The sequence below is a fragment of the Panthera uncia genome, chromosome D1 (assembly GCF_023721935.1).
Source record: "Panthera uncia isolate 11264 chromosome D1, Puncia_PCG_1.0, whole genome shotgun sequence".
In the NCBI taxonomy this organism is placed as follows: Eukaryota; Metazoa; Chordata; class Mammalia; order Carnivora; family Felidae; genus Panthera; species Panthera uncia.
Genome location: NC_064808.1, coordinates 91,194,545 through 91,218,703, shown reverse-complemented (window position 1 = coordinate 91,218,703; position 24,159 = coordinate 91,194,545). Strand labels below are relative to the sequence as shown.

Sequence of the window (24,159 nt, the reverse complement as noted above, 5' to 3'; positions counted from 1 at the left end):
CCCCCCCCCCCCCCCCCCCCCGCCTGCAGTGAGTGGGTTAAAAGTGGCTGGTGGGGGTCTCAGCGGACCTATTACTGGGGAGAGTTGATAGTCTGAGGAGTCTCATGTGCGTCAGCTTAAGCATGTTACGCTTCAGTAACACAGTTTCTTGCAATGCTCTGTGTATCCCCAGCTGTTCTAGGTCTCCACACCTTTGTTTATACAGGGTTTTTGTTTTGTTTTGTTTTGTTTTGCTTGGGCACATTCTCTTCCCTCCTACTGCCATGCCTTCACCTGGCTGACTCTGACACGTTATTTAGGACCCAGCTCATGTCTCAAGTGCTGAATTCTCAAGGAAGCGGTCTGCGTAAGATTCCTGGACTCTTCCCTGTCTTGCCACTCATTGCTTATGTTGGAAGGAGCAGAACATGTGTCTGGCTCTTCCCGACTATAATAATGTCCCAAGCACAGGGATCCTTTGTCACTCACCATTATGGACTTGAACGCCGCATGCTCGGTGTGTGTGTGTGTGTGTGTGTGTGTGTGTGTGTGTGGAGCAGAAGATCCAGGTCTGAAAGCGTATCACTCTGGCAGCCATGCAGCCTCCGTGTTGCTTAGATTTCTTATGTGTGGCTATGTGCAAAGTTCTGGAAGGGAGGTCATGGTCCAGTAGCTCCTACAATACCAGTCTTCCTTTCCTTTAGGTAGTAAATCCAAGGTCCCTTTTAGCTTTAAATCCCCAAGGTTTTGAAATAGAAAGTAATACTATTACTAATAATGGTGGCAGGATTGGATTAATGGCCCATTGTAGAGTTCGCTGGAAAGACAACAATAGTGTAGGGTTATGAGATGCAGAGGAATTGGGTTTTATTTGCTCAGCAGGACATCCAAATCTATAGGATAAGGGGATACCTTTGAAGAGTGGTAGGTATGCATGTAGCAAATCAAATAGTGATTGTGGTGAGTTAGAATCCCAGCTGTCTTCTTGTGTAGTGAAGGATTAGAGTGGAATGGGGAATGGAGTAGGGAGTAGTTGGGCTTAGAGGGGTCAGTGTTGGGAGGGCGCCTGGAGGGGGAAATGGTATTTTCAGCATGAGAGAGACTGAAAAGATAGGGAAAGGCAAGAACGTGGCACAAGGATCTCTAAGGAGTCCTGGATGGCTGAGGCAGAGGGTCCCCTGGGAAGAGTTGCAAAGATGGAGCCTTCAGAGGTAGCTTGACGTACGATCATTGAGGAGCTTCTCTGCCATAGTTTGGAGTTCAGATTTCATTCTAAGGAGGTTGGGCACCATAGAGGACTTCAAGCAAGGGAGAAGATGGTCAAAATGGCAAAATCACTTTTTTTTAGAAAGTTCATTGTAACAGCAAAATAGGGAATGGATTGAAAACTGCAGGCAGGAAGCTGATTCCTTCTTTCTTTCCATCCACCCAGCCACCCCATCCATCCTTCTATCTATTCACCCAGCAAATATTACCGAATGCTTGGTTCCAAGAATAGGCTCTATCATCAGATAGGCCTGCATGTCAAATCCTCTCTTGCCACTTACCTGTCTGTGTGACTTTGGGCAAATTGTTAAATCTGTCAGTAATTGAGTTTTATCACCTGAAAAGAGGACGAATGATAATCTCCATCAACACTTCATAGGTTGGCTGGGAAATAAAATAAACTAGTGCTTCATCAGTGCTTGGTACCATGCCAGGAACTCATAAACATTCATAAACTTTTAGCTATTTCTGTTAAGTTTATTTATTTTAAGAGAGAAAGACAGCAGAAGTCGGGGAGGGGCAGAGAGAGAGGGAGAAAGAGAGAGAACCCCAAGCAGGCTCTGCACTGTCATCAGGGAGCCTGGTGTGGGGCTCGAACTCAGGAACTTTGAGATCATGACCTGGGCCGAAATCGAGTCGGATGCTTACCCAACTGAGCCACCCAGGCGCCCCAACTTTTAGCTATTTTTATTAACAGGTTGGAGGTACCTGTTTGGGAGGTGTCATGATCCTGGGGATTGTTAAAGCCACGGAGATTGTGAAAACCTTTACTAGGTTGATACGTAATTCAGCAGACATCCCCGGAGCACACACTACTTATAAGGTGTCACATGAAACCACGTGGGAGGTGCAGAGGTGGGTGCCCCCAAGAGTGTGTGTACCAGGCAGAATATATTAAATGCTCTAGCCAGTTCATTAGTGGAGATTTTATTTTATTTTTTAAATTTTTTTAATGTTTATTTTTGAGAGAAAGAGAGAGAGAGACAGAGAGCACATGAGCAGGGGAGGGGCAAAGAGAGAGGAAGACCCAGAAACCGAAGCAGGCTTCAGGCTCTGAGCTGTCAGCACAGAGCCCGGCGCGGGCCTCGAACTCACGAACCGTGAGATCATGACCTGAACTGAAGTTGGACGCTTAACCGACTGAGCCATCCAGGTGTCTCAGTGGTGGAGATTTTAAAAAGATTTGTGGGGAAGGTGAGGTTTGAGATGGCTCTTAAAAGCTGAATAGGACTCCAGTAGGTAGATAGATACAGGGCGGGAAGAGCCCTTCACGTGCAAGTAGTGGTAGGTATGGAAGCCTGGAGACAGGAGGAAGCGAGTGCGTATTAACACCAGTGGAAGATACATGGGACTAAGATACGGAAACCCTCAAAGACTGTATAAGGAGAGATAAAGTATTGGAATACAGGCAAGTGTCAACATCATTTTCGGTAGAGAACTTTGACTTCCATTCTGAGGATTTGAGACTTTAAGATGCATGCCTGTGGCGGGGGGGGGGCGGTGGGGTGGGCAGAAAGATCGTATCAGGCTTGTACTTAGAAAGATTGATGACAAGGGCACCTGGGTGACTCAGTTGGTTAAGTGTCCGACTTTGGCTCGGGTCATGATCTCCCTTGTTGGGCTCTGTGCTGACAGCTTGAACCTGGAGCCTGCTTCAGATTCTGTCTCTCCCTCTCTTTCTGCCCTTGCCCTGCTTGTACTCTGTGCCTGTCTCTTTTTCTCAAAAATAAATAATTTTAATTAATTAATTAATTAATTAATTAAAAAAATAGATCGAATGACAGAGATGGGAATGAGTACGAGACAGGGAAAGGAGATGAAAGAGACCACTTAAACGACTCGTGGAAGCATCTAGGCAAGAGACCCCGGGTGGGGGAGGGGAGGGGAGGAAGGATGGGTTAAGAAGCTTTCCGCAGATAGAATCGATGTGAGCCGGTGACTCACTTTTTGCGGAGTGACACAGAAGACGTGGATTTGCAGGCTGGGAGACGAGGAATGGTAATGCCGCTGACGAGGGGTGGTAGTGGGAGGAGTTTCGGGAGGAAGGATGGTGAGCTCGGTTCTCAGTCTGAACTGAGACCTCTCTTCGGAGGGGTTGTCCACTCGGCCGCAGACTGTTGAGCTGAAGGGAGCAAGTGCGATCGGAGCCAGAAACAGGCAGGGGAGTGAGTCTTCTGCTGCGAGGTACAGTTGAAGTTATGCAGGAGATGCTTCGGGCCGTGGGGGAGGACCAGACTTCAGGCGGAGTCAGCAAGAGAGAAACCAGCGTTTGAGGCCAGAAGAGGAATAGAAAGAGTTGTGTGGCATCACGGAGCGGAGAAGAGCGCTTCAGGAACAACGCGGATCATCAGTGGCCTTCAAAGCACAGAGACTAACACGACAAATGACAGGATAAGCTTACGGATGTGTTGAAAGTAGGAATTTAGGTATCCATTGGGTGGCACGTGTCAGTCAGGTCAGCTGATACGGGGCCGCTCAGTGGTTGAGGGAATCTCATGGGCATTTTGATCACTGAGTGGGAGATTCATGTGGTTTTGGGTAGTTGGAGCGAGTTTCCTCCAGGTTAGAATTTTGTGCCCAGCCCTTGCTGAATGAAGCCCTCCTCAACAGCCTGTTACCAGTGGGGATGGAGAGTTTGGAGAAGGATAAGGAGACCTGCTTTCCATTCTCGCACCTGGACTCGCCATGTGTCAAGATGTCCCTGACTGAAGGGAAAGACAGGAGCCGAGCTGTTGTGACCGAGATGGACGTGTGCTAGGCATCGTCCACACTCTGGTATGTCTGTGAGCAGACTAGTTGAGGTTAGGGGTAGAGTTCCCGACCGTTCTTCCAGCAAAGTAATCCTAGAAGACAGTTTAATCCTTGGAGTACTTGGCTGTGGGTTGAAGTTGGCCTGAGTGAGAGGCAGCTACCCCAGAACGATGAGCACCCGAGTTTACCCTTCAGGAGCTTTCGGAGGCTTCCCCCCAGGGACCATGTCCCGAGAACCTCCTCACCACCATTCCAAGACTCTGCTTTTCCAAGTGAAGAAAAGGAACATAATTTCCCCTCTCCTCGGTGTGCAGTAGTGAATGAGTGGGGGGGGGGGGGAGTGAGAACTTGAAGAAATACTTCTTTTTTAAATTTATCTTCGAATGAGAGAGGGAGAGGGGCAGAGGGAAGAAGAGAGAATCTTAAGCAGGCTCCACACTGAGGCTGCAGCCTGATGTGGGGCTTGAGCCCATGCCCCTGGGATCATGACCTGAGCCAAAATCAAGAGTCAGACGCTCAACCGACTGAGCCATCCAGGTGCTCCAAGAGCTTCTTTTTCAAAAGCACAGTTATTATTAGTTTTGTAAGCAATATCTCTCTGAATTCTGTTTTAGGGGGAAGCAAAACATTGGGTCTTAACGTGTCTCCATACGTCCTCTGCTCACCTTTGTCTTCCTTTTCTCTGTCTGGCCTCCTTTTTGTCTTCTCTCCATCAGTTTCCTTCAAAAGTTAGAGCACTGCGCTCACCCCCTGCCGCCCTCCTTCCCCACTTGCCGGCTTGGGCTTTGGGCTTCCTTCCTTCTCTGCTGAGGATCCCCAGGTGCAAGGTTCTGCTGAGAGGGGCATGGTTTTCATTGCAAATGGGTCCGATGGGACATCTGAGGTCACAGCTGGATCTTCATGCAAATGACAGTGTTCCCCTACCCTGCGTGCCACTCACTTAGGGAAGGCTGGGATGGAGGGGCCCTCACAGCCTCAGATCTGGGCTGTCCCTGAAGCCTGACCCTGCTCTCTGACCGGAGTGGGTGAGGGGGCCCTCGGCTTCTCATCCCCCTACCCTTGTGCTTCTTTCTTTGCCTTTGCAGTTTCGTCCATGCTTCCCTTCCCATTCCCCCTGTCTCTTTCCCACTTAACCATGTCCTTTTCCATGTTTGTCCTTCCATTCTCTCAGGGCAAAGCAAACACTTGTTAGAACTTAACTTCATTTCCCCTCCCCTCTTTCTTTACGCCCATCCTGTTCCATCAAGAGCACACGCTAAGTGTCCAATAGTAAATAATTACAGCCTGTAAGCCTTGGCGTGAGCGGATTTGGCACTGTGGGATGTATACGGTGCCTGTTGGAAACGAATTTGGGTGGAGGGGGCTATGGAATGTGAGAACTTCTGCTGTGTTCATCTTTCCCCTGGGCAGGGGAAGCAGAGAGTAACATGGCTTACAAGGAAATACTATGCTGTGCTTGAGTTGCAAGTCGGAAGACCTTAAAAATAGGGATTATGGCACTTGCCGTTAGGAATGCCTTAAGAAATAATGCCTCAGTGAAATAATGTGCATGTGACTGCTTTGAAAGTAGGATTATTCTTAACTATTTTTATGGGCACATATCTGCAAAACAAAATGTCGGAACTAGTTATGCAGTGTGCATAAAAGGAGCTCGTGGTATTGGATGATCTGTAATGAGCCTTTCAGCTCTTAAATTCTGTTTTCCCTAGACAGTTCTTGGCATGTAATAGGGGCTCGAACGATATTTGGATGGATGGACAGACAGATGGTCGGATGGATGGATGAATATCTAAATGTCTAACTGCCCTACTTGCCCCTTCTATGTCACTTCACATTGTTTCCATTTCACATCGGCACCACCGCCCCCTCCTGGCCAGCAGCAGTATTACGGTGCAGTGAGATCATAGCTGGGCCCTTTTCTCCCTGTTTCTCCCCAGCCCCTGACCCTGGCTCCCTGAGCTGGCTCCTTGGGACCCGTCTTTGGCCTTCAATCACTGACTGCCTGTCTTTCCTCCTCCTCCCCCCTTTCCACCCCACTCCCTCTCTCCATCTGCCCCTGCAGCACTGCCAGTAACTCAAACCGCAGCACGCCGGCCTGCTCCCCCATCCTCCGGAAACGGTCTCGCTCGCCAACCCCGCAGAGCCCGGACGGAGACACCATGGTGGAGAAGGGCTCAGACCACTCCTCGGACAAGTCCCCGTCCACGCCGGAGCAGGGCGTCCAGCGCAGCTGCTCCTCGCAGTCCGGCCGGAGTGGCGGCAAAAATTCCAAGGTGAGTCGGGCGCTGCCGGGACTCTCTACTTGCTCGTCAGCTGGCTGCGGGGAAGCCAGTGTTGGGGGTCAGCGAGGTAGACAACCCCTTCCTCGAGGGCCCTTGTGTCAGTGAAGCGAGGGTAGGACAGGCGGGGGAGACCCTAGTTTATCTTCTCAGCGGAACACTCAGAGTGCCCCAAGCACTAGTTAAATGGTTCCACGGTGACTGTTGTCTCCTTTTGGGGTAGGGAGCCTCACGTGCCTTGAGATTTGGAGAAAGGGTGCTCTGGGGACCAGGAGGGGGTCATCCGTTTAGTCCTGCTTCCTTTTTTCAAATTCGGGGTAGAGGGGAGCATTATCTGGGAGGAGCGTAGTGCCGGGAAGAGAGAGTCCTCAGGGAAGAGAGGGGTTTTTAACCTCCGCCCTGGCTATCACTCTGCCTCACCTTTGGTAATAACCCACTTGGTACTCATTGGGCCAGGAGGACGGTGACAGGGCCTCTCCATCCCCTGCAAGTGTCAGTGCCACCTGCCGAGGGCCTGGGCCTTTGCCTAAGGAAAGATGTAAAATGAGCCCCAGGGGGGCCCGGACTACTTATGGGTCCCCAGAGATTTTCTTGTCCCCTCCTCAGTCCTTTGGGAAGCAGGAGGTGGTCTTTGCCTAGATGCTCCTTCAGAAAGCTTCTCGTTACTGCTGGACTCCTAGGCCCCGGGGAGGGGAAGGGGCCCCTGGGAGGCACGGGAGCTGGCTTCCCACCTGATTTGTCTTTTGATTTTCTTGTTCTTCCTCTTCTTCCCCACCATTTCCCAAATACCTCCTTTGCATGCATGGTCTTAGTCTCACAAGCGCCTCTCAAAAGTAAGCCATCTTTTGTCTCTGTCTTTGGTCTCCCCTCCGGTGTTGAATTGTCTGTAGCGCTCCGCACCCCTCCCTCTGCCCCCGCCCACTCTGGCCCATGTCTTGCTTGGTCCCTTTCCCAGAAGGGCCGGCCCCACTGCCCCCTGGCAGGCTGGCTTGAAGTTACAGAGGGACCATTCCTATTGCACCCAAAGTCGGAGAACAGACCCGTCCCCCATCCTCCCCTGTCTCTGCCTGCTCCCCAAATACCGCCTTGGGTTGGGAATCTGTTCCCTCCTTACATGGAGCCATCTAGAAGCAGAGTCCTGCCGGGGCTTAGTTTCATTGCTCTGGGGGAAGGGAAGCCCCATCCAGCTGGGCTTTGGGTCCTGATATACCCGCTTACACCTGCTTTAGTGGGTGAGACCAGAGTCCCCGGACGTGATGATTGAGGGTCACAGATTCCCATAGGTGAGTTCCCCGGTGTGGGAAAGTGACCTCAGGAGCTCTACCTGGCACCTGCTTCCCTCTGCCTGCCCACTGACAGCTGCTCAGCCTGGGCATCCCTCACGGCTTCCACCCACTGCCCAGCCCGGGGGCTTGTGGTATTCTTAGGATCCTGAAGTGTGATCAGATCGGAGCTATTCTTCCAGAAGGGCGTGGTACCAGGATCTGGAGGTCGATGGACATCGATAGTAGCCCCTGCCAGGCCCTGTAGAAATGCGACGAGGTCAGGGGGCAGTTCCAGAGTCTGCCCTGGCCCCCAGGATCTCAGAGGTCCGAAGAGAACTTGGAGGGAGTCCAGCGTGAGCAGTAGGTATTTTAGAACGGCAGGGCTCAGGAAATAACCCCCACAGGGGAAAAGGAGGTGGGATGTCGCCTGGAGAAGAAAAAGAGAGGGATGACTTAATAATAGTCTTGAGCCTCTGTAAGTGTCTTGGGGAGGAGGAGGGCGAACAGCTGTTCTCATTCCTGAGGGAAGAGCAAGAGACTACGGGGCTGAGCCCAGAGTCTGTGACCTTTCAGGCTCAAAGCACATCTTGGCTCTGAAGACTTCACATGGTGGTTGCTCGCTGTGGGCAGGGAAGGAGGAGCTCTACCTGTGGGGAGTGAGGAGTGCTCCGTGGGGTCAGCACCCGCTCCCAGCCCCTCACAGCTCTGGCTGGCGAGAGGACACGTGTCGCTAGACCCAGGCATCGGGTTATTCCGTCTCTCTGGCTGTGTCTGAGCGGAAGCTGCGGGCTTCGTCTCCTCTCACCCCTATGCCAGCAGGGCGCTCGGTGAGCACGTTACTGATGGCCGTCAGCCACCACCCACAGAGGAGCCTCTTTTAGTCGGGTGCTGGGTTGAGGCGAGTAGTCCGTAAGGAGGATTTTTTAAAAATCTCCTAAGTGGTAGGTCTTCCTCGGGAAACGAGTAACGGGCCCGTGCCTGCCCCCCGGCAGCCTACAGGCTAGGAAGGGAAATAAGAAACCTTAAGAAACGTGCCTAGATTGTCCGGAAACCAGACCCGACTCGTAGGGGCTCGTGTGTAGTTGGGGACGTTACACGTCAGAGGCTGGAGGACTCGTAAATGAGTGGGGTGACGGGCGTGTTTCATGGAGCTGGTCCGCTGAGCCAGGCTGGGACTCTGAGAGTCAGAATGAGGCGTTGTGAAGGGGCCAAGAGCTGAATTCAAAGTTAGCCTTGGTCCCCCTCTCATGAGCTGAAGAGGGAGGTGCTGGGAAAGGGGGGGGGTGGTCTAGGTTTTCTTTCCCTTTGATGGGCTTCGGTGAGGCAGACACATAGTCCTCGAGTCCCTGGTTTGGGTGGATGCCTCCCCTCGGCCCCATTCTCCCACCAGTCACAGCTGTCACCACTGCCACCACCATCCTCCAAACGCCATTAGAACAGGACTGACTTGTGGGTGACGGGGGTGCCTTGCCAGCTCGGCGGGAAATGGTGGTAGCTGAGGTCGGTCTGGGAAACCATTGTGTGTGAGGGACGCACAGACTTCAGGAATTAGGTGCTACGCAGGTCAGGGGCCTGGAGCGGAAAGTGAGGGAGAGCTGCAGAGGTGAGGTGAGGAGAGGTGGAGCGCGTGCTCCTGTGCTTAGGATACCCCCTCCCCCAGTTGGAACGTGGTCTCAGGTTGACCAGACGTATCCGTGGCAAAGGGCTCTGGTCGCCAGAGCTATTGTTGCTATTATGGCCACCAGGCCACCTCACCCCGTCTCTCATCCACCTCCTAGAGGAGACGACCTCGTATATTTTCCAGGCCGCCTGGAAAGTACTTCCACTTCTCCCTGGAGCCAGGCATGGGCGGTGTCTGCCTTGCCTTCTCAGGGCCTCCATTTCCTCGTATTAATATGGAGGGGTCAGACCAGGTGATCCGTAAGGCCCCTCTCCTGTGAGTGTGTAACTGTACTGCTGAGGCTGACCCTTCTGGGTGCAGCCCCGCCCAGAGCAGCGAGCTAGAAGATCTCAAGGCGTCCTTTCCTTCCTCTTCCCCAGACCCCTGGAGTTTGTGCGGCCACCCAGCTTCTGCTCTGTAGTACTGGCTTGCGGCCACTAGGGGGAGCCAGCGGCCGTTCCCCCCGCTCCGGCCAGCTCCTGCTCTAGGATAGCCTAGCCGCTGCGATGACCCCGGTAGGGGAGTCCTCCTGCGTTGGGTGTGCTCTGTCACCCAGCCCGTGGCTTCGCTGCAGCTTTTCCCCTTGACCTTTCTCCTTGTTTTCCAACCCTAATTTTTGTGGTTTTTTTCTTTCCAGTATGACAGACTTAACCTGATCAAAGTAAGAAGTCTCTTTTATTTCGTACCTCCTATAAGTAGAGCTCCTCTCTTCCCCTCCTCTGGCCCCCCAGCCCCCACCTTCCCGACCCCAGGAGCCTTTGCACTGGGGAGATGTCTCTAGGGAAGGTGGGTCTGTTTCCAGAGGCCTCGTATTCCTTTAGTGCTTGTTCTTTAGACCCCTTCTAGGAGGCAGTGGAACCATCCTCTGCTCAGTTCCCTGTCCTGGGCAGCTCTGAGTACTTTTCCTGACTCCCCCGCTCCCCTTTTAGCCGAATCCATTCATGACCTGTCAGAGAAGCCTCGACCCCCACCCCCTAGTTCTGTTTTTTCCATGCCTCTGGCCCTCTCTGCGAAGGAGGGGCATTTTAAAGAAGCTGCGATAGCAGACACCCTAACTTGTGTCCCTGGACGCCTCCGCTCTCGCTCCCTCCTCCCTTCCCACGCCCGCAGCCCCTCTGGTTTCCCTGCCCCCGTGAGCTGGGGACTCAGCCCTGGGAGAGTGAAGCCAGAGGATGAAATTTGCCTCCAGGAGGCTGGTCAGAGTTGAGGGACTCGTGCCCGCAGTGGGTGTTCCTAGGAGCTACTATGGGTTTGACAGGGGGGTGGGGTGGGGGGCATTTTTCTTAGCGGTGACAGATGAGAAGCTGCCTGGAGATGGCTGATGAGGGTAGAGTGTCATGCTGAGGGACAGGACAGAAGCCCTCACTCTGGCTGGTTCATTTCACACGTTTCAGTACTTGGGAACACAAATTGTTATCCCCTCCCCCCCCTTTATGAACGAGCAAGTATTACACAAAAGTATCACACAGAAATGGGACACCGGTTCCCTGGTTGAGGCTCTTTGTCACTCTGAATGGATTCCAAAGGGACATCTATCTGTGTGGCAGTACAGGAATACCTAAGGCAGGAGTGGGAACAGCACGTAAGAGTAATCATGAAGGATCTTGGGTCACCCGCCCCCTAGCTTCTCACCCCACTGTCCTGGCCTTCATGTTAGACCCTGGGAGAAAAGGGGACAGCAGGAATGAAATCGGGCTGGGTGCGGGGGACGGAGAGTTCTCTCAGCTGTGAAGCAGGTATCTGAGGGCCCGGCTTCGGTTTGGTGAAATGCCATAAACTATGGGGCAGGCGAGGCTGGCACATCCTAGAAGGTTCCTCTCCGCTGTTGGGAGATGTGGTTCAGTGGATACCTGCACAGCCTCATGCCCTGTGATCTCAGAGACAGGACCCAGGAATGAAGACCTCGCAAGGTACAAGTAAGGTCAGACACAGCCTCTTTGCCCCATCCACTCGCCTCCAGAAATGGGTGGCTCTCGCCAAATGATTACAGGCTCATGTTCAGATCGAGGTCCAGGATTCCCATGGGGCAACAGCTCCCTCAACAGTGAAATAGTTGGTTTTAAATGTTCAGATTTGGCCCCTTTACCTGCTAAGACCTCTGGAATAGAGGAGAAGGTAAGGCCGTGGTTCGAGTGTGTGGCTTCCAGATGGGCCATAGTGATAGCCTTTGTTGGGAAATGACTACAGAGAGCATCTAGAGAGTTCTGGTGGAACGGGGGAGCTGGTGAGGAGGGGGGTGGTGGTCACATGACCACCCTCCTCCCAGCCAGACCTGCTCCCGGTGGACATTCTGAGACAGTGGCTGCCCTTTTCCTCCCCTTATGAGTCGGGGCCCCTTCAACGAGGTGGGAGGGTAAAAGTTGCCACTTGTGCCCAGGATCCACACCTGTGTGTACAGCTGTTGACCAGCAGTTTCCCTGATGCAGTGATTCTTGGCTGGAATTACACCCTTGACAAGTTTTTTACAACCTGAAATACCCCATTCCCAATCTAAAACCATTGGATCAGCACCTCACGGTTTTGGGGCCCAGGCAGGTATGCGTGTGTGTTCCTGTCCACCTGTCTAGCTTTCAGGTGGGATTAGAGACTGGAGGTAGACAAAGCACAATGTTAGCCATCCCTCTTGCTCTAAAGAACTTTCAGTTGCCATGAAAACGAGTAACCTTTGCCCAGGGCAGGAAATGAACCAGCTCCTGAAGTCTGGAGCTGGGACGGAGTCTTGATTTTGTTGGGAACCGAGTTACAGCAGCACAGAGTGGGGAGGGACAACCGGCAATCATGTGCTTCAACTCTCCTCTCAGTGCAGAACCTCCCCAGGACCCCTTTGCCACCTGGGTCATCAGCCAGCTATTGAGCAGAAGGAGGAATTCACGCCTCTGCTCGCCGAGAGCGTAGTGGGAGGAAGTTTCCAGGCAGCCCCTTTGCTTCCTTTACCCGAAGGTCCCATCTTGCCTTCTCCAGAGGGGCTGACTTGGAGCGGAAGGCTGGGTTGGTCTCTCTCTGCACTTTGCTTCTGGTCAGGGCCCATTTGGGGACTGGGTCTCGGATGCCTGCAGCGCACCCCTCACCCCCATCAGAAAACCTCATGATGGGGCTCCGACTCCCTTCCAGCTGAGCTCTGGCTGGTGCTGCCGCTGCCTGCCGCCCCGACCTCGGTGAGGTTTCCAGCATGGACTGCTCCCTGGGCCTCCTTTCTGGAGCTGTCTTGAGAAAGGAGGACCCCTCTCGAGCAGCCACATGGGAAGCATCCGGCTGCATTTGGATTCCTCCTCCCTGCCCGCCCTCTGCTGTCTGTGTAACCTTCCCTCTGGAGCCAGGAATACCCTGGCCATTCCCACCATCTCGTCCCAGACTAATTGTGCTTTCTCTTATTTTGTCCTTTCAGAAAAGCCAGAGTTGGTATAACGTAAGTATCCCTGTTTCTCTTCTTGTCCGGGCACGTGGGAAGCGGGTGGTGGATGGAGGTGGTTGGGGAACGGAGAGGTGGCGAGGAGAGGTTTGGCCGCCCCATGGGCTTGCTCAAGCAAGCTCAGGGGCCCCTGACCAGCCCCCTCCCTGAAACACCAGATAGACTGGTTTTCCTGTGCAGGAGGACAGGACTGCTGGTGAGGGAGGATTTGATTCAGGGAGACCTGGGAAGGATGGCCCTCCCCTCGACTCCTGGACGGGGCTCTTCCAGCCCCAGTGGAGGGGCCCAGCTGGGGGAGGCGTCCAGAGACCAGACAGAATTCTGGGACTCGGACAGCCCCGGGGCCTGAACGTAGGGGCAAAGTTTCCTTCCTTCAGCCAAGACATTTTGGGGGCAGTGCAGCCAGAAAACTTTCCCCCGTTAAGTAGAGAGGCTGTCCCATCTAGGAGAATTTGACTTCTGCCTCAAGGCACACCTCAGTAGTCCCGAGGGGCATCTTCCTTCTAGAAGACGCCCGCTGCTCCTGGGTCTGTGGTGGAGGCGTAGCCTGATGTCGTCCACGGTGGTGGCTCAGCCAGCTGCTGCAGACCCAGAAACTGCTTTGTGGGGTAAACAGTCCCTTCCGAGACCCCAACCCCATCGCGTAGACTGGGCTGCAGCAGTTTGAACTTTTCCCCCTGGAGAGCAGCCGGTTGAAGTCTCTCAGCTGGCCCCTGCCACCAAATTGTACTCTGCCCTCTGGAACTGCCTAGTGGAGAGCCTGGCCTCAGGTCAGCTGTCTTTCCTGCTCCGAGTCTGCTGTTCCCCACACTCGAGTCTGATTGATCATGCAGGTACCACCTTCCCCAACACCGGGCCGGGCCTCAGCAGGCTTCGGGGGGGGGGGGGGCAGCAAGGGGGGGAGAAGGTGGCCGTGAGTGACAGAGCTTGTGGACACGGGGGCGGGGGTGGGAGTGGGGAGGCTTGGGTTTCACGTAGGGACTTGGGTCAGGATCGCTTGTGTGTACGTGCGGGCTGTGTTCCCACGGGGCTCAGTGATTCCCCCAGGTCAGGTACCTCCTGCTGCTCCGTGGGGAGCTGTGCCCCTCTGGCCTGGCACAGCCAAGGCAGAGGTTGGGGGGGCCTCGCTGACTGAGGCGGCCTGTGTCAGGGAAAAGCCGGACCGTCCCCTCTCATTCCCCAGCCCTTCCCTGTGGACCCACCTTGGTCTTTACCCCGGCGCTGCTTACAGCTCACCTCCTGGAGGAGAGAGACGCCGCTTCTGTGAGGGAGGAGGGTGGGGGCCGCTTTCCTGCGAGCTGCGCAGGGGCTCCAGCGCCCCTTGCCTGACGAAACCTCCGCCCCAAAAAGTTGCATCCCCGAAAGGAACGGGAAGCAGGTGGCTGCAGACGTGTCAGACCATCGAAACTTCCAAATCTGGACATGCAAGTGCCCATCTTGGTTGCCGGCCCCCACCCTCGCCTCTTCTCTCTCTGTCCCTCTCGCTCTCATTCTCTTTCAGTCAGGCTTCTCTGTTCCACCTCGCTTTTCCTTGCCTTGGCTCTTCCACCTGGCTCCTCCTCCCTCTCCCCTCTGACTCCCGTTCTCTGGCCGGCTCTCCCTTCCTGTCTGCCGCCGGCAGGTTCCCCACACTCTCCCCTCAGCGCCTCTCCCAGCCCCGCACATCACTGCTGGCGGCTGAGGGAAGGACAGAAGTGGACGCTGCCTCTCGCAGGCCAGCTGGAAAGGCCAGCCACCACGTGAGGCCCAGAACTCAGGCGTTCCGGCGACAGATAAGTGGGAGATGGTAGAGGAGCCGGGCCGCCAGAGCCCTGCTTCCTGACCGATGCCCTGCGGCTGGAGACCCTCGCTGACCGCACGTCTCCCTCTAAAACGGGCCTCCACTCCGTCTCGTCTCCCGGGACTCCCTGGGGCTCACAGATGGTCCGTGTCTCCTCCGGCCTCCACCCCTCACCCCGCATGAATCCCAGAAACATTATCTATCGACTCTCCCCTTGGCACGAGTCATTAGCTCACAGAGGCCAAGTGCACAGGGGGTCTCTTTGCGGAGCAGCATTTAGCGTTCCTCCTGATGACCGCTCTCTTGGACGCGTGCTTCCACTCTGGGGCTTCTTCCAGACCCCACGAGCCCCCTCCAGAAATGTTTTCCTGTGGCTCCCCTTTCCTCTCCCCCCTGATCCCGCATTGCCAGGCAGATGCGGTTCCTTGTCTGCCTTCCTCCCCGGCTGCCTCTGTGGAGGTCTGACACGGGACAGGGACAGGCCACAGAATGGGATGATGTGTCAGAAGGACAGAGAAGGGCTAGGTGGACGCTGGGAGGACGAGGCAGAGCCGAGCAAAGGCTCGGACGCGGAGAGGTGACGAGGGACCTCCAGCCGGCCCGAGCCAGAGGTGTGAGGAGCTGTATCTAGGTGACCTTTCCACTTTGCCTCCGTGTGTTTTTACATCAGGAGGGAGATCAGCGGCTAGCATAGTGGGTAGAGCCCTAGAAAGGCTGGCTTCAGATAACCTGGGGTGAAAACCCTGCTTTCCTTCTGAGGCCGAGGCTGGTGCCTGGCCCACTTCTGGCTGTCTGGGCGTGAAGCCAGATGCTGCCTATTCCACACAGCAGGTGTCATCCCCTGCCCCCCCCTCCCCCCACCCCGTCTCTGCCCGCTCTGATGGTACCAGTGTGCTCATTATCTGTAGCACGGACTTGAGCGTGACCGTTCCCCGAGTCACCGTTGCCCTGCCTCGATCAGGAAGAAGCCACCACCTGGGTGTTTCCCCAGAGCCACCTGGATCGATGCACACGGGTGTGGGGTGCCCTCATACCCCCAGTGCCTGCGTCCTTGGGTGGCTGGACACCCCCCTGCTGTGTGCCACGCGTGTGCCTGTGCTCTCGCGTGCAGAGGCCCCATCAGGAAACTTCAGTTCAAACCGCTCCCCTCCTCTGCACTGCCCCCTGATAGTCCATTCGTGGTTTTCCAGAAGACACTTACTGTGTTGCCCCATCCCCCCTGCTTATCTCTACTGACAACTCTCTTTGTAATCTGTCCCCTGACACTCGTGGTGGTGGCTGATGTGCCATCATTGACGGGATGGGCAAAGGCTCTGTAATCCCAGCTCTGGAGACAGTCACAAATGTCCTGGTCAGATTCAGGAGCGGGGGGGGGGGGGGGGGGGGGGGGGGGGGGGGGGGGGTCATCGCAGAGCTGCTGACCACCGAGAGAACATCTCAGGTTGTCAGAGTAGCTTGGGTGTGCAGCTCCCCGCCCACTCCCAGCTCCCTCCTTACCTGCCTCCCTTACACATTTTACTGTCTAGCCAGGGAAGACCTGTCAGCATGATGGCAGACCAACCGGGCCTAAAGAGTGGGCCCATGGCAAGAGGTGGCTAGGTCCTGAGACACGTGGAAAGGCTGAGGTGTGAGGGCTTCTGGTCTCTAGCCAGGGATGTGACATGAAGGTCAAGAGTGGGATATGAAGGCAGTGCAATTCACAACTGCCCTAAGGCCCTCCCAGGCCTGTTTATATCTACGCTTCTTCCCCTCAACCCTTCACCCTCTACTTACTTGACCATACCAGCTTTATTCACCAAGGCCCCCAGCCTGGGAGGCACAGCCCCTGGCAGACCTGAGCCAGAGGGATGAGCAGAAACAGGGCTTTAGTTTGTGGAGGGAGCCAAGGGTAGAGTTGGGAGTGGAAGGGGTGTAGTCTGCCCCCCAAAAGATGGCGCCTGCTGGGTACAGTGGGCTCGCTTCTTGGAGGAAGCAGTCACAGCTCTCCTGTCCGATGCCTCGCGTGGGCACAGGTACTGTCCTCTTCTGCGTCACCCCTTTCGTGGCGGTCAGTGGTCATGGCAACCCAGGGAAGGAGCTTGTCTGAGGTCAGAGGTCAGGAGCCTAGACCCTGGTGGCTGGGAGAGACTCAGTGCCCAAGTTGCCCCATGCCCCTGGTCGGGGATGCTGGCTTTTTGGTGGCGAGGAAAGCGATCGCGCCAATCCTACAGAATGACTGACCAAGGAGGCCTGGCAGGCACGAGATTGAGAGCAAGAGAACAAAGCTCTGTGGGCATGAAACCGGGGACATTAGGGGGACAGTGTAGAAAATGGAGGGTCTGAGAGACGACCTGCTGACAGCCTCGGCAGCCTGTTCTTTCCAGGTGGGGCCACCTGTCCTTCCTTCAGCTCTGCCCGTCTGTCCGCACCTGTTTACCCATGGTCTCCAAGAGTCTTCCTGACCTCTGCCCCCCGACCCCCACCCTTCACCTTCTCTAGAATGGTCCCGTCTCTCCTGATGAGAACCCCTCCCAGTCCTACCCCCTCCTTGACTTTCTGCACGATGCCGTCCTGCCCCCATCTCTCTCCTCTCTGTTCATTGCCTCCCCCTGTCTCCTACATCTGGTTTCTCCCTACCTGGACTTGGCTGAAGGGCCAGGATTTCCTTTGAGGGTCTTAATTGAATTCTTCTCAGGTGAGGCCAGGACTCCTCCAAAATCCATCTGTTTTTTTTTCCTGGGCTCCTCCACCCCTTCCCTCCCCGTGTCATACCCAGGGAGGGGGTACCACTTGGTCCCAGCTCCCAGTGTTTGCCATAGAGTTAATGTTTAGCTCGGGGTCATTTCCCTCGTCTCAGCCCCAAGCTGCCTGACGTCCTGCCTTGCCCAGCCCAGCCCAGCCCATTGTCGGGGGTGTAGGAGACAAAGGCTGAGCGCTGAGACTTGTCTCTTAAGAGTTATCTCTCTGGGTGTATCCTGCCTATGCCTCACCCGACCCACCGAGGTCATCCCTTTGTTTGGCCTGCAGCAATAAACAAACGTTTCTGGGCAATTACTGTAAGGATGCAGCTTTCGTGGGTGTAGGTACTGCCTAGATCTTGGGGTCTGGTATGGCCCAGGAGGGAGGCATTCTGGTCACCCTGCAAAATGGAACTACTCGGTTCTCCTGCTATACTGCAGAGGGTAGGGCTGACACACACAGGCCAGAGAGAAGCTCAGGTGTATGGTTTGAAGAGCGTAGACAGGGACTGGGCACCAGGAAGCCATGCACGTATTACTGGATCTGTGTGGCTGTGCACACAGGAGATGCGACGTAAACAGGAACAGTTCTAGAAGTGTATGAGGAATGCGATCGTTTGGCAAACAGATTTGGAGCAGCAGACATCTGGAACACGTCATGCTCGGTGCTGTAGAAGATAGAGGGCTGTTTGAGGTTTAGACCCCTCCTGGGGAGGACAGCGGTTTGATGAAGCTACCTGCCTGCGCTTGTGACGGGTGGAGGCCGTGGGGCTGTGTCCGGTGTGCAGATGCTAAAGACAGGGAGATAGGAGTTTGGGAAAGGAGTCAAGCTCTACTTTCTCTAAAACCTTTTAACCGGGAAACCCTGGGCTCCTCAGAGTCAGAATCTGGGAGTTTGGGAGTCAAGGATCTCCATCTGTAATGCATTCCTGTAGTCCTTCTAAAGCATGCTCATGTTTGAGTGCCGCTGGCTCTAACCTCGGAAACTCCTAGGCCAGAGGCCCCTCCTTCATCATGTGCAGACTTGGGACCCCTGAGGCAGACACAGTGGGCATAGCTGTGGGGCGTGGGGCAGGTGCCCCATTTGTTTCAGAGGTCTGACTTTTTCTGGGGTCCCAAGTCCAGTCTTCCCAGTCCCAGGGCTATCTCTTCGCTGCCCCCGCTTCTGCCTGGACCCCTTCCTGGCCCCATTGGCTTCAGCTCCCAAGATCCCAAGGATCTTGATAATCCTTGAGCTAAAGTTCTTTGACTATTTTAAATTAAAATAGGTGAGCCATGTCTCCTTTTGACCCCGGGGTCAGATTCTCTGCTCTTAGCATTGCTACTTGGCCCTCAAGGTCTGAGGAGCTGCCTGGGAATCCTTTTGGCCTTCGGTCCCCCTCCTGCCAGTGCTGGAGGCAGGGCAGGGTCCCCGGAGCTGGTGACGTCAGCTTCTCCAGGCGATCTGCCCGACTTCTCCCCCCTGGCATATCTACAGTGCGAAGAGTCCAGCTTCCCGACCTCCTGCTGCCCCTGCGCACAGGGTAGTTGGTGGACCGGTGGGTCAGTGAGGGGAGAGTGTGCCCCCAAAGTCCCTGGCCGTTAGAGTCTCCGATTTCAGATTTCACCACAGCAGCAGTGCTCCTGGCACCTCCCCCACCAGGAGCCCCGGCCAGCTACTTTCCATTGCAGGAAACATCTGCTGGGGAGGCCAGGCTAGGCCGGGGGGTTACTGGAGGACGTTGGCCAGTACCGTCACCCAGATCCTGTAACTTGAAGCATGTGGAGGGCTCTGGCCCTGCCCGCCCACCCACCCTGCCTCCCTCCTGCCACGGGCGGGCAACTCTAACAAAGAAGTTGTTTGCTGGGCAGCTAAGCAGAGCACGGTCTGGGAGGAAAGGGGTGTGTGTAGGGGTGGGGGTGAGAGCAGGCCTTGTTGCCACAGCCAGTGGTGGCCGCTCTGCCTGGGAGAGGGCCGTGAGTCATAGGGACCGGCGCCCGCCCAGGGAAGAGATTGCACGGTGAACAGCCCGCCTTATGGGACAGGCCAGACAGAGCTGGGAAGCTGGGAGTTCATTCTCTCCTGGGAGTTTCTGACCAACTGTGAGCTGTGTGTGAGTAACCGGCGGGGTGCACCTGTGCACCTGGCTGTGGGGTCATCCTCTTCCTGTGCAGTCGGTCTGTCCTCCAGGAGCCTGCTTGTTCAGAGCCCTCAGCTGGCCCTGTGCACCTGCCGTGTGTCTGCGTCGTCTGGCCCCTGCCTGCCTCTTGAAGTGGCTGTCCACATTGACTAGAGGAGGGGCTTCACCACATCCCCTCTGGGTCACCCTCAGCCCAACAACCGGCCACACTGTGGGAGCCAAAGTGGGACAAAGCAAAACCTGGCCATGGGAGACTGGCTGGCCATCCTGTCCCAGGAACCATGCGGACGACACCCTCCCACTCGTGAGGTTCCGTGCTGAGAGCAGAGCTCTAGGAGGGAAAAGGAGGCCGGGCAGGGTCACGAAGGCTCTCTGCCAAGCCACCAGAGGTTGCCCATCTGTGTCCAGCCCAGACAAGACGGACTGTTTTCATCCTGAGGGGATCAGAGCTCAAGGAGCGGGGCTCCACTGGGAGGCGGAGCCGTGGGGAGCAATGGAATCTCTGACGGAGTCTGGGGTCCTCTGGAGCCTCCTGCTGGAGCAGGACAGCCAGCCTTTGCAGTGGTACCTGAAGAAGTTTCCAGATACACCTGCTGGTGCAGAGCTCTGCTTTGGGCACGGATCTGAGGAAATCCCAGCCGTGAGTGTGCCTCCCAACCCCTCCGGGCCTGAGTGACGTTCCGCTGGGCCTTTGTAATTCGTCACTTGGCCCCAGATCACCCAAGGGCCCCAGATCTTGATAATCCTTGAGCCAAAGTTCTTTGACGATTTTAAATTAAAATAGGTGAGCCATGGCTCACTTTTGGAGAAGATTGCTTTAAGAGCGGGCTGGGGGGGCGGGGGTGGCGGGGAGCAGAGGGTCAGGTCTCTTGTGTCACAAGGATCTATGGTGGCAGGTCGTCCTACCGTGTATTTACTTAGAGTCTAGGAAGCAAAGGCGGCCGCCATCCACACCGGCAGCCAGCCGGGAAGAAATCAGAGCATTTATATGCAAGACCAAGTTGAGGAGTCCCTACACCCAAGCCACTTGTTGTAGAACTGGCCGAGGTCAGAGGTCAAGGCGGGATTTGCCCTCCCCCTCCGTACAGCTGCAGCTATGTTCTGAGGAGAGGGGAGGAGTGGCTCCCTCCCTTTGCCAGAGGTTTGGTGTGGAGATTATGGCCAGACACCATGCACTGTGCACCTCTGTAAAATGCCCGAGTTCCCAGTGGAAATCCGGGTGAGGGAGCACTATGGAAAGCCCATTAGGAATAGGAACACTTCTGGGCTTCAGGTAACTGGATGCCTGATGCCCGCTTTCACCTGCAGGGGGCTCGGGGCCATCTGGTAGGCTGGTCCTCAGGCTGATAACTGGAGTGTGGTAATGAAGACCCGCTTGATCGTTGCATTCATTTAAAAACAATTAATCGGGGGCACTTGAGTGGCTCAGTCAGTTGAGCGGCCGACTTTGGCTCAGGTCATGATCTCTCAGTCCGAGAGTTCAAGCCCCGCGTCCGGCTCTGTGCTGACAGCTCCGAGCCTGGAGCCTGTTTCGGATTCTGTGTCTCCCTCTCTGACCCTCCCCCATTCATGCTCTGTCTCAAAAATAAATAAACGTTAAAAAATTTTTTAAAAAAATAATAAAAAAATAAAAACAATCGTGGTAAGGAACATAAAATGTTCCATCTTAAGTATTTCTCAGTTCAGTAGCATTAAGTGCATTCACACTGTACTGCCACCAATTTCCAGAACTTCTTCCCCTTGAAAAACTGAAACTTTATTACCACGCCCCTGGACAAAAAGACCCACTCGTGGGCCTGAAAGGCTAGCGGGGGCCCCAAAGCAGGTGAACATCTCATCCGCAAGAGAGCGTGCTCTGCTGGGGCATCCTGTCGTTTCCTTCTTGGCACCGAGATCCTAAGGCAACATGGAGCCGTGACTCCGACCAGGGGCTCTGGACCACCTTGGTTCATGCTCTCCTCTCCCGCTTGGTAACCACGTACTTTGGACAAGTTGCTTAACCTCTCTGTGCCTCAACTTCCTAGTGTGTAAAATGGGATAATGAAAACAATCTGTGGCCAAATGAAATGATGTATATGAAGGGCTAACAATGACAATGCTTGGTACATGGTAATAACTCATTTTGTATTAACTTAACTATAGCTCTAGAAGGGGCGCCTGGGTGGCTCAGTCGGTGAAGCATCTGACTCAGTTTTTGGTTCAAGCCCTGCGCCCGGCCCCACACTGACAGCTGGAGCCTGATTGGGATTCTCTCTTTCCCTCTCTCTCTCTCTCTTCCCCTCCCACACTCATGCATGAGCTTGTGCGTTCTCTCTCTCTCAAAATAGATGAATACACTTAAAAAAAAAAGAAGGTCAGACATAATTAGGAACTTACTGATGATCAGGTGGTCAAGCAGGGGTTTTCATTGTGCAGGCTCTGTTCTGCAAGGCCAGGCAGCCAGTTAGATTGGATATCTCAGTATCGGTTTGGAGCTATCATATAGGCCAGAGGAGTGTTATATTGGGAGGTCTTTTCTAGCCACAGGAGAGGTTGGCTTCTAGATACTCACTCCCAATGGCCCTGATACTTGGTTCAAACACACGGCAGGTGATTTTTGCAGTTTGGGCTTCTGCAGCATAGCATTGCCTGGGGGGTGGGAGGTAGCACGGCATCCACTGGAAATCTCTTCCAGAAATCCTCCCCAAACTGAAGTCCTGTCATTACGTCTCCTTCAACTTCCTGTGATATTCCTCTTCCCTCTGGCACAAAAGCCATCGAGCCACTTAGCTCAGGTAGTCAACTGCAGGCTCTGAATGTGGTCGGGCCACAGCCTGAGTTTGCTCATAGGCCAGCGAGCTTCACAGAAAGCCAAAAACGAACAGTCTAAGGTGCATTTCATTGCAATTCATTGCACCCAGCTGTATGTCAGTGCATTCCCAGGGAAGTGGCTGAGAGAGTGTAAATGGCCAAGATCTATCTGTCGCCATGATCAGGACAATCTGTGTGCACCCGTGCACTCCTGGCATAAGTAGGTCAGTGAACCTCCTGGGTGGAGTACACATGTTTCTCTGTCGCAATGCATGGCTCTTCCTGGGTCGTGCACCTGTCTTCCTGTATCATCCTCGGGTACCTTTTTTTTTAATTTTTCATTTTAATTTTAAGATTGTAAGTTTGGAAAGATCAGGATTCCTGTCTATTCAACTGGCTGATGGAATTTCCATGGAGGATTTGCTAAGGTAGTTTATGGGTACGAGTCTGCACGGAGGCACCCAAAAAGCTAGGTGGGCACAGGGTCACCTGGTGGCACCAGTGATGGGAGGTGAGCTCAGGACCAGGAATCCAGAAAGCTGCCCCTGACCAGCTGGAGAAACCTTGGGGAGGGGTCTCCTCTCTGGCCTTTGTTTCCTCATCAGTAATGTAAGTGTTGGAGTGGATAGTCTTATAAAGGGTGGGGAGGGAATGAAGGCTGCGTGCCTCTAGTTGCCAGGTGTGCTTTTAAATTCTCTACCTGTGTGCTTACTCTAGTACTAGCTTTATGGGTTTTTTAAAATCCAGTCTTGGTAAAGTGCAGGTCTTCTCCCTGCCCCGTTTTCCTGAGATATAATTGAGATGTCACATTGATATAGTCCTCCATTTTGTTTTCTTTTTTTTTCCTTGTTGTGAATTTCATACACGGCCAAGTACTTACTGTATTAGTCATGATAACCACTTCTGAGGGATGCACTGAGTACCGTCATATTCTGGGTCCTCCCGGGGGGCTGAGGGAGCCCTTCTGAGCCCCTGTTTCACTGTCAAGGTGGTACTTCCTGCTGGCAGAAGGCAGGACAGCAATAGCTCTCATGGTGGGTCCCAGGAAGCTCCCTGGACGTGTCCCTCCTTCTTTTCTCTTCTTGGGATGTAATCTGGGCCCTGCTTCGTCTGTTTGACGTTTTTGCGTCGATGGCCACTTTTTCAGTGGCAGATTCTCTCCGCGGTGTTTTTCCATAATACCGAAGCTCCCTTTGCCTAACCTGGCCGCTTAGGGTCTGTGGGATAACAGGGCCTCGTCTTTACCTTTTAAACACGCAAGCAGGTACTTTTCCTGCATCTGCCTCCCCAGCCCCACGGAACCTGGAAGCATCCTGCTAACCTTGGCCGTTGTCGTGCAGGTATTAAGCCCAACTTACAAGCAGAGAAATGAAGACTTCAGAAAGCTCTTTAAGCAACTTCCAGACACGGAGCGCCTCATTGTTGGTGAGCTGGGAGACCTGGGGATGGAGGGCAGGGGGCAAGAAGGAAGTCTGGGATCCCAAGGACAGCACTCAGGCTGCTTCTGTCTCGAGGTTGCCCACATAAAAGCCAGCCCAAGCGAGAACATCTGTCCGGGAGCAGGGAGAGAAGATGTCTAGAGCGCCGACCCCGGTGGTTGTGGCTCAGGGCTAAGTACCATGTGTGTGGTGGCCTTGACAGAAAGCCCAACCTGGAAGGAGTCTCTGCCATTCTTAACCTCTGTAGATGGCCCAGCGGTGAAGGGTTGGGGTAACTGTGTAGGGGAGGGGTGTTCGTTGACTTTAAAAAAAAAAAATTTTTTTTTTAGTGTTTATTTTGAGAGAGAGCATGAGCAGGGGAGGGGCAGAGCGAGAGAATCCCAAGAAGGCTCCATGCTGTCAGTGCAGAGCCCCATGCAGGGCTCAGTCTCATAAAGCGTGAGGTCATGACCTGAGCTGAAATCAAGAGTCGGACACTTAACCGACTGAGCCACCCAGGCGCCCCGTGGCCTTTTCTTTTTTTATTCATTTATTTATTTATTTAAAAAAAATTTTTTTTTCAACGTTTTTTATTTATTTTTGGGACAGAGAGAGACAGAGCATGAACGGGGGAGGGATAGAGAGAGAGGGAGACACAGAATCGGAAACAGGCTCCAGGCTCTGAGCCATCAGCCCAGAGCCTGACGCGGGGCTCGAACTCACCG

General features: G+C 54.4%; 1 protein-coding gene across 2 annotated transcripts in view; it reads left to right on the top strand.

Annotated features, from left to right (window-relative positions):
* Nucleotides 1-24,159, top strand: part of GRAMD1B (GRAM domain containing 1B) — a 170,664-nt gene that overhangs the window by 117,650 nt on the left and 28,855 nt on the right. For both annotated transcript variants that reach the window (XM_049611497.1, XM_049611506.1), the window contains 3 exons: nucleotides 6,059-6,269; nucleotides 12,586-12,606; nucleotides 23,357-23,441. In XM_049611497.1, the coding sequence (XP_049467454.1) occupies nucleotides 6,059-6,269; nucleotides 12,586-12,606; nucleotides 23,357-23,441 (317 nt within the window). The remainder of the gene's footprint in view (nucleotides 1-6,058; nucleotides 6,270-12,585; nucleotides 12,607-23,356; nucleotides 23,442-24,159) is intronic.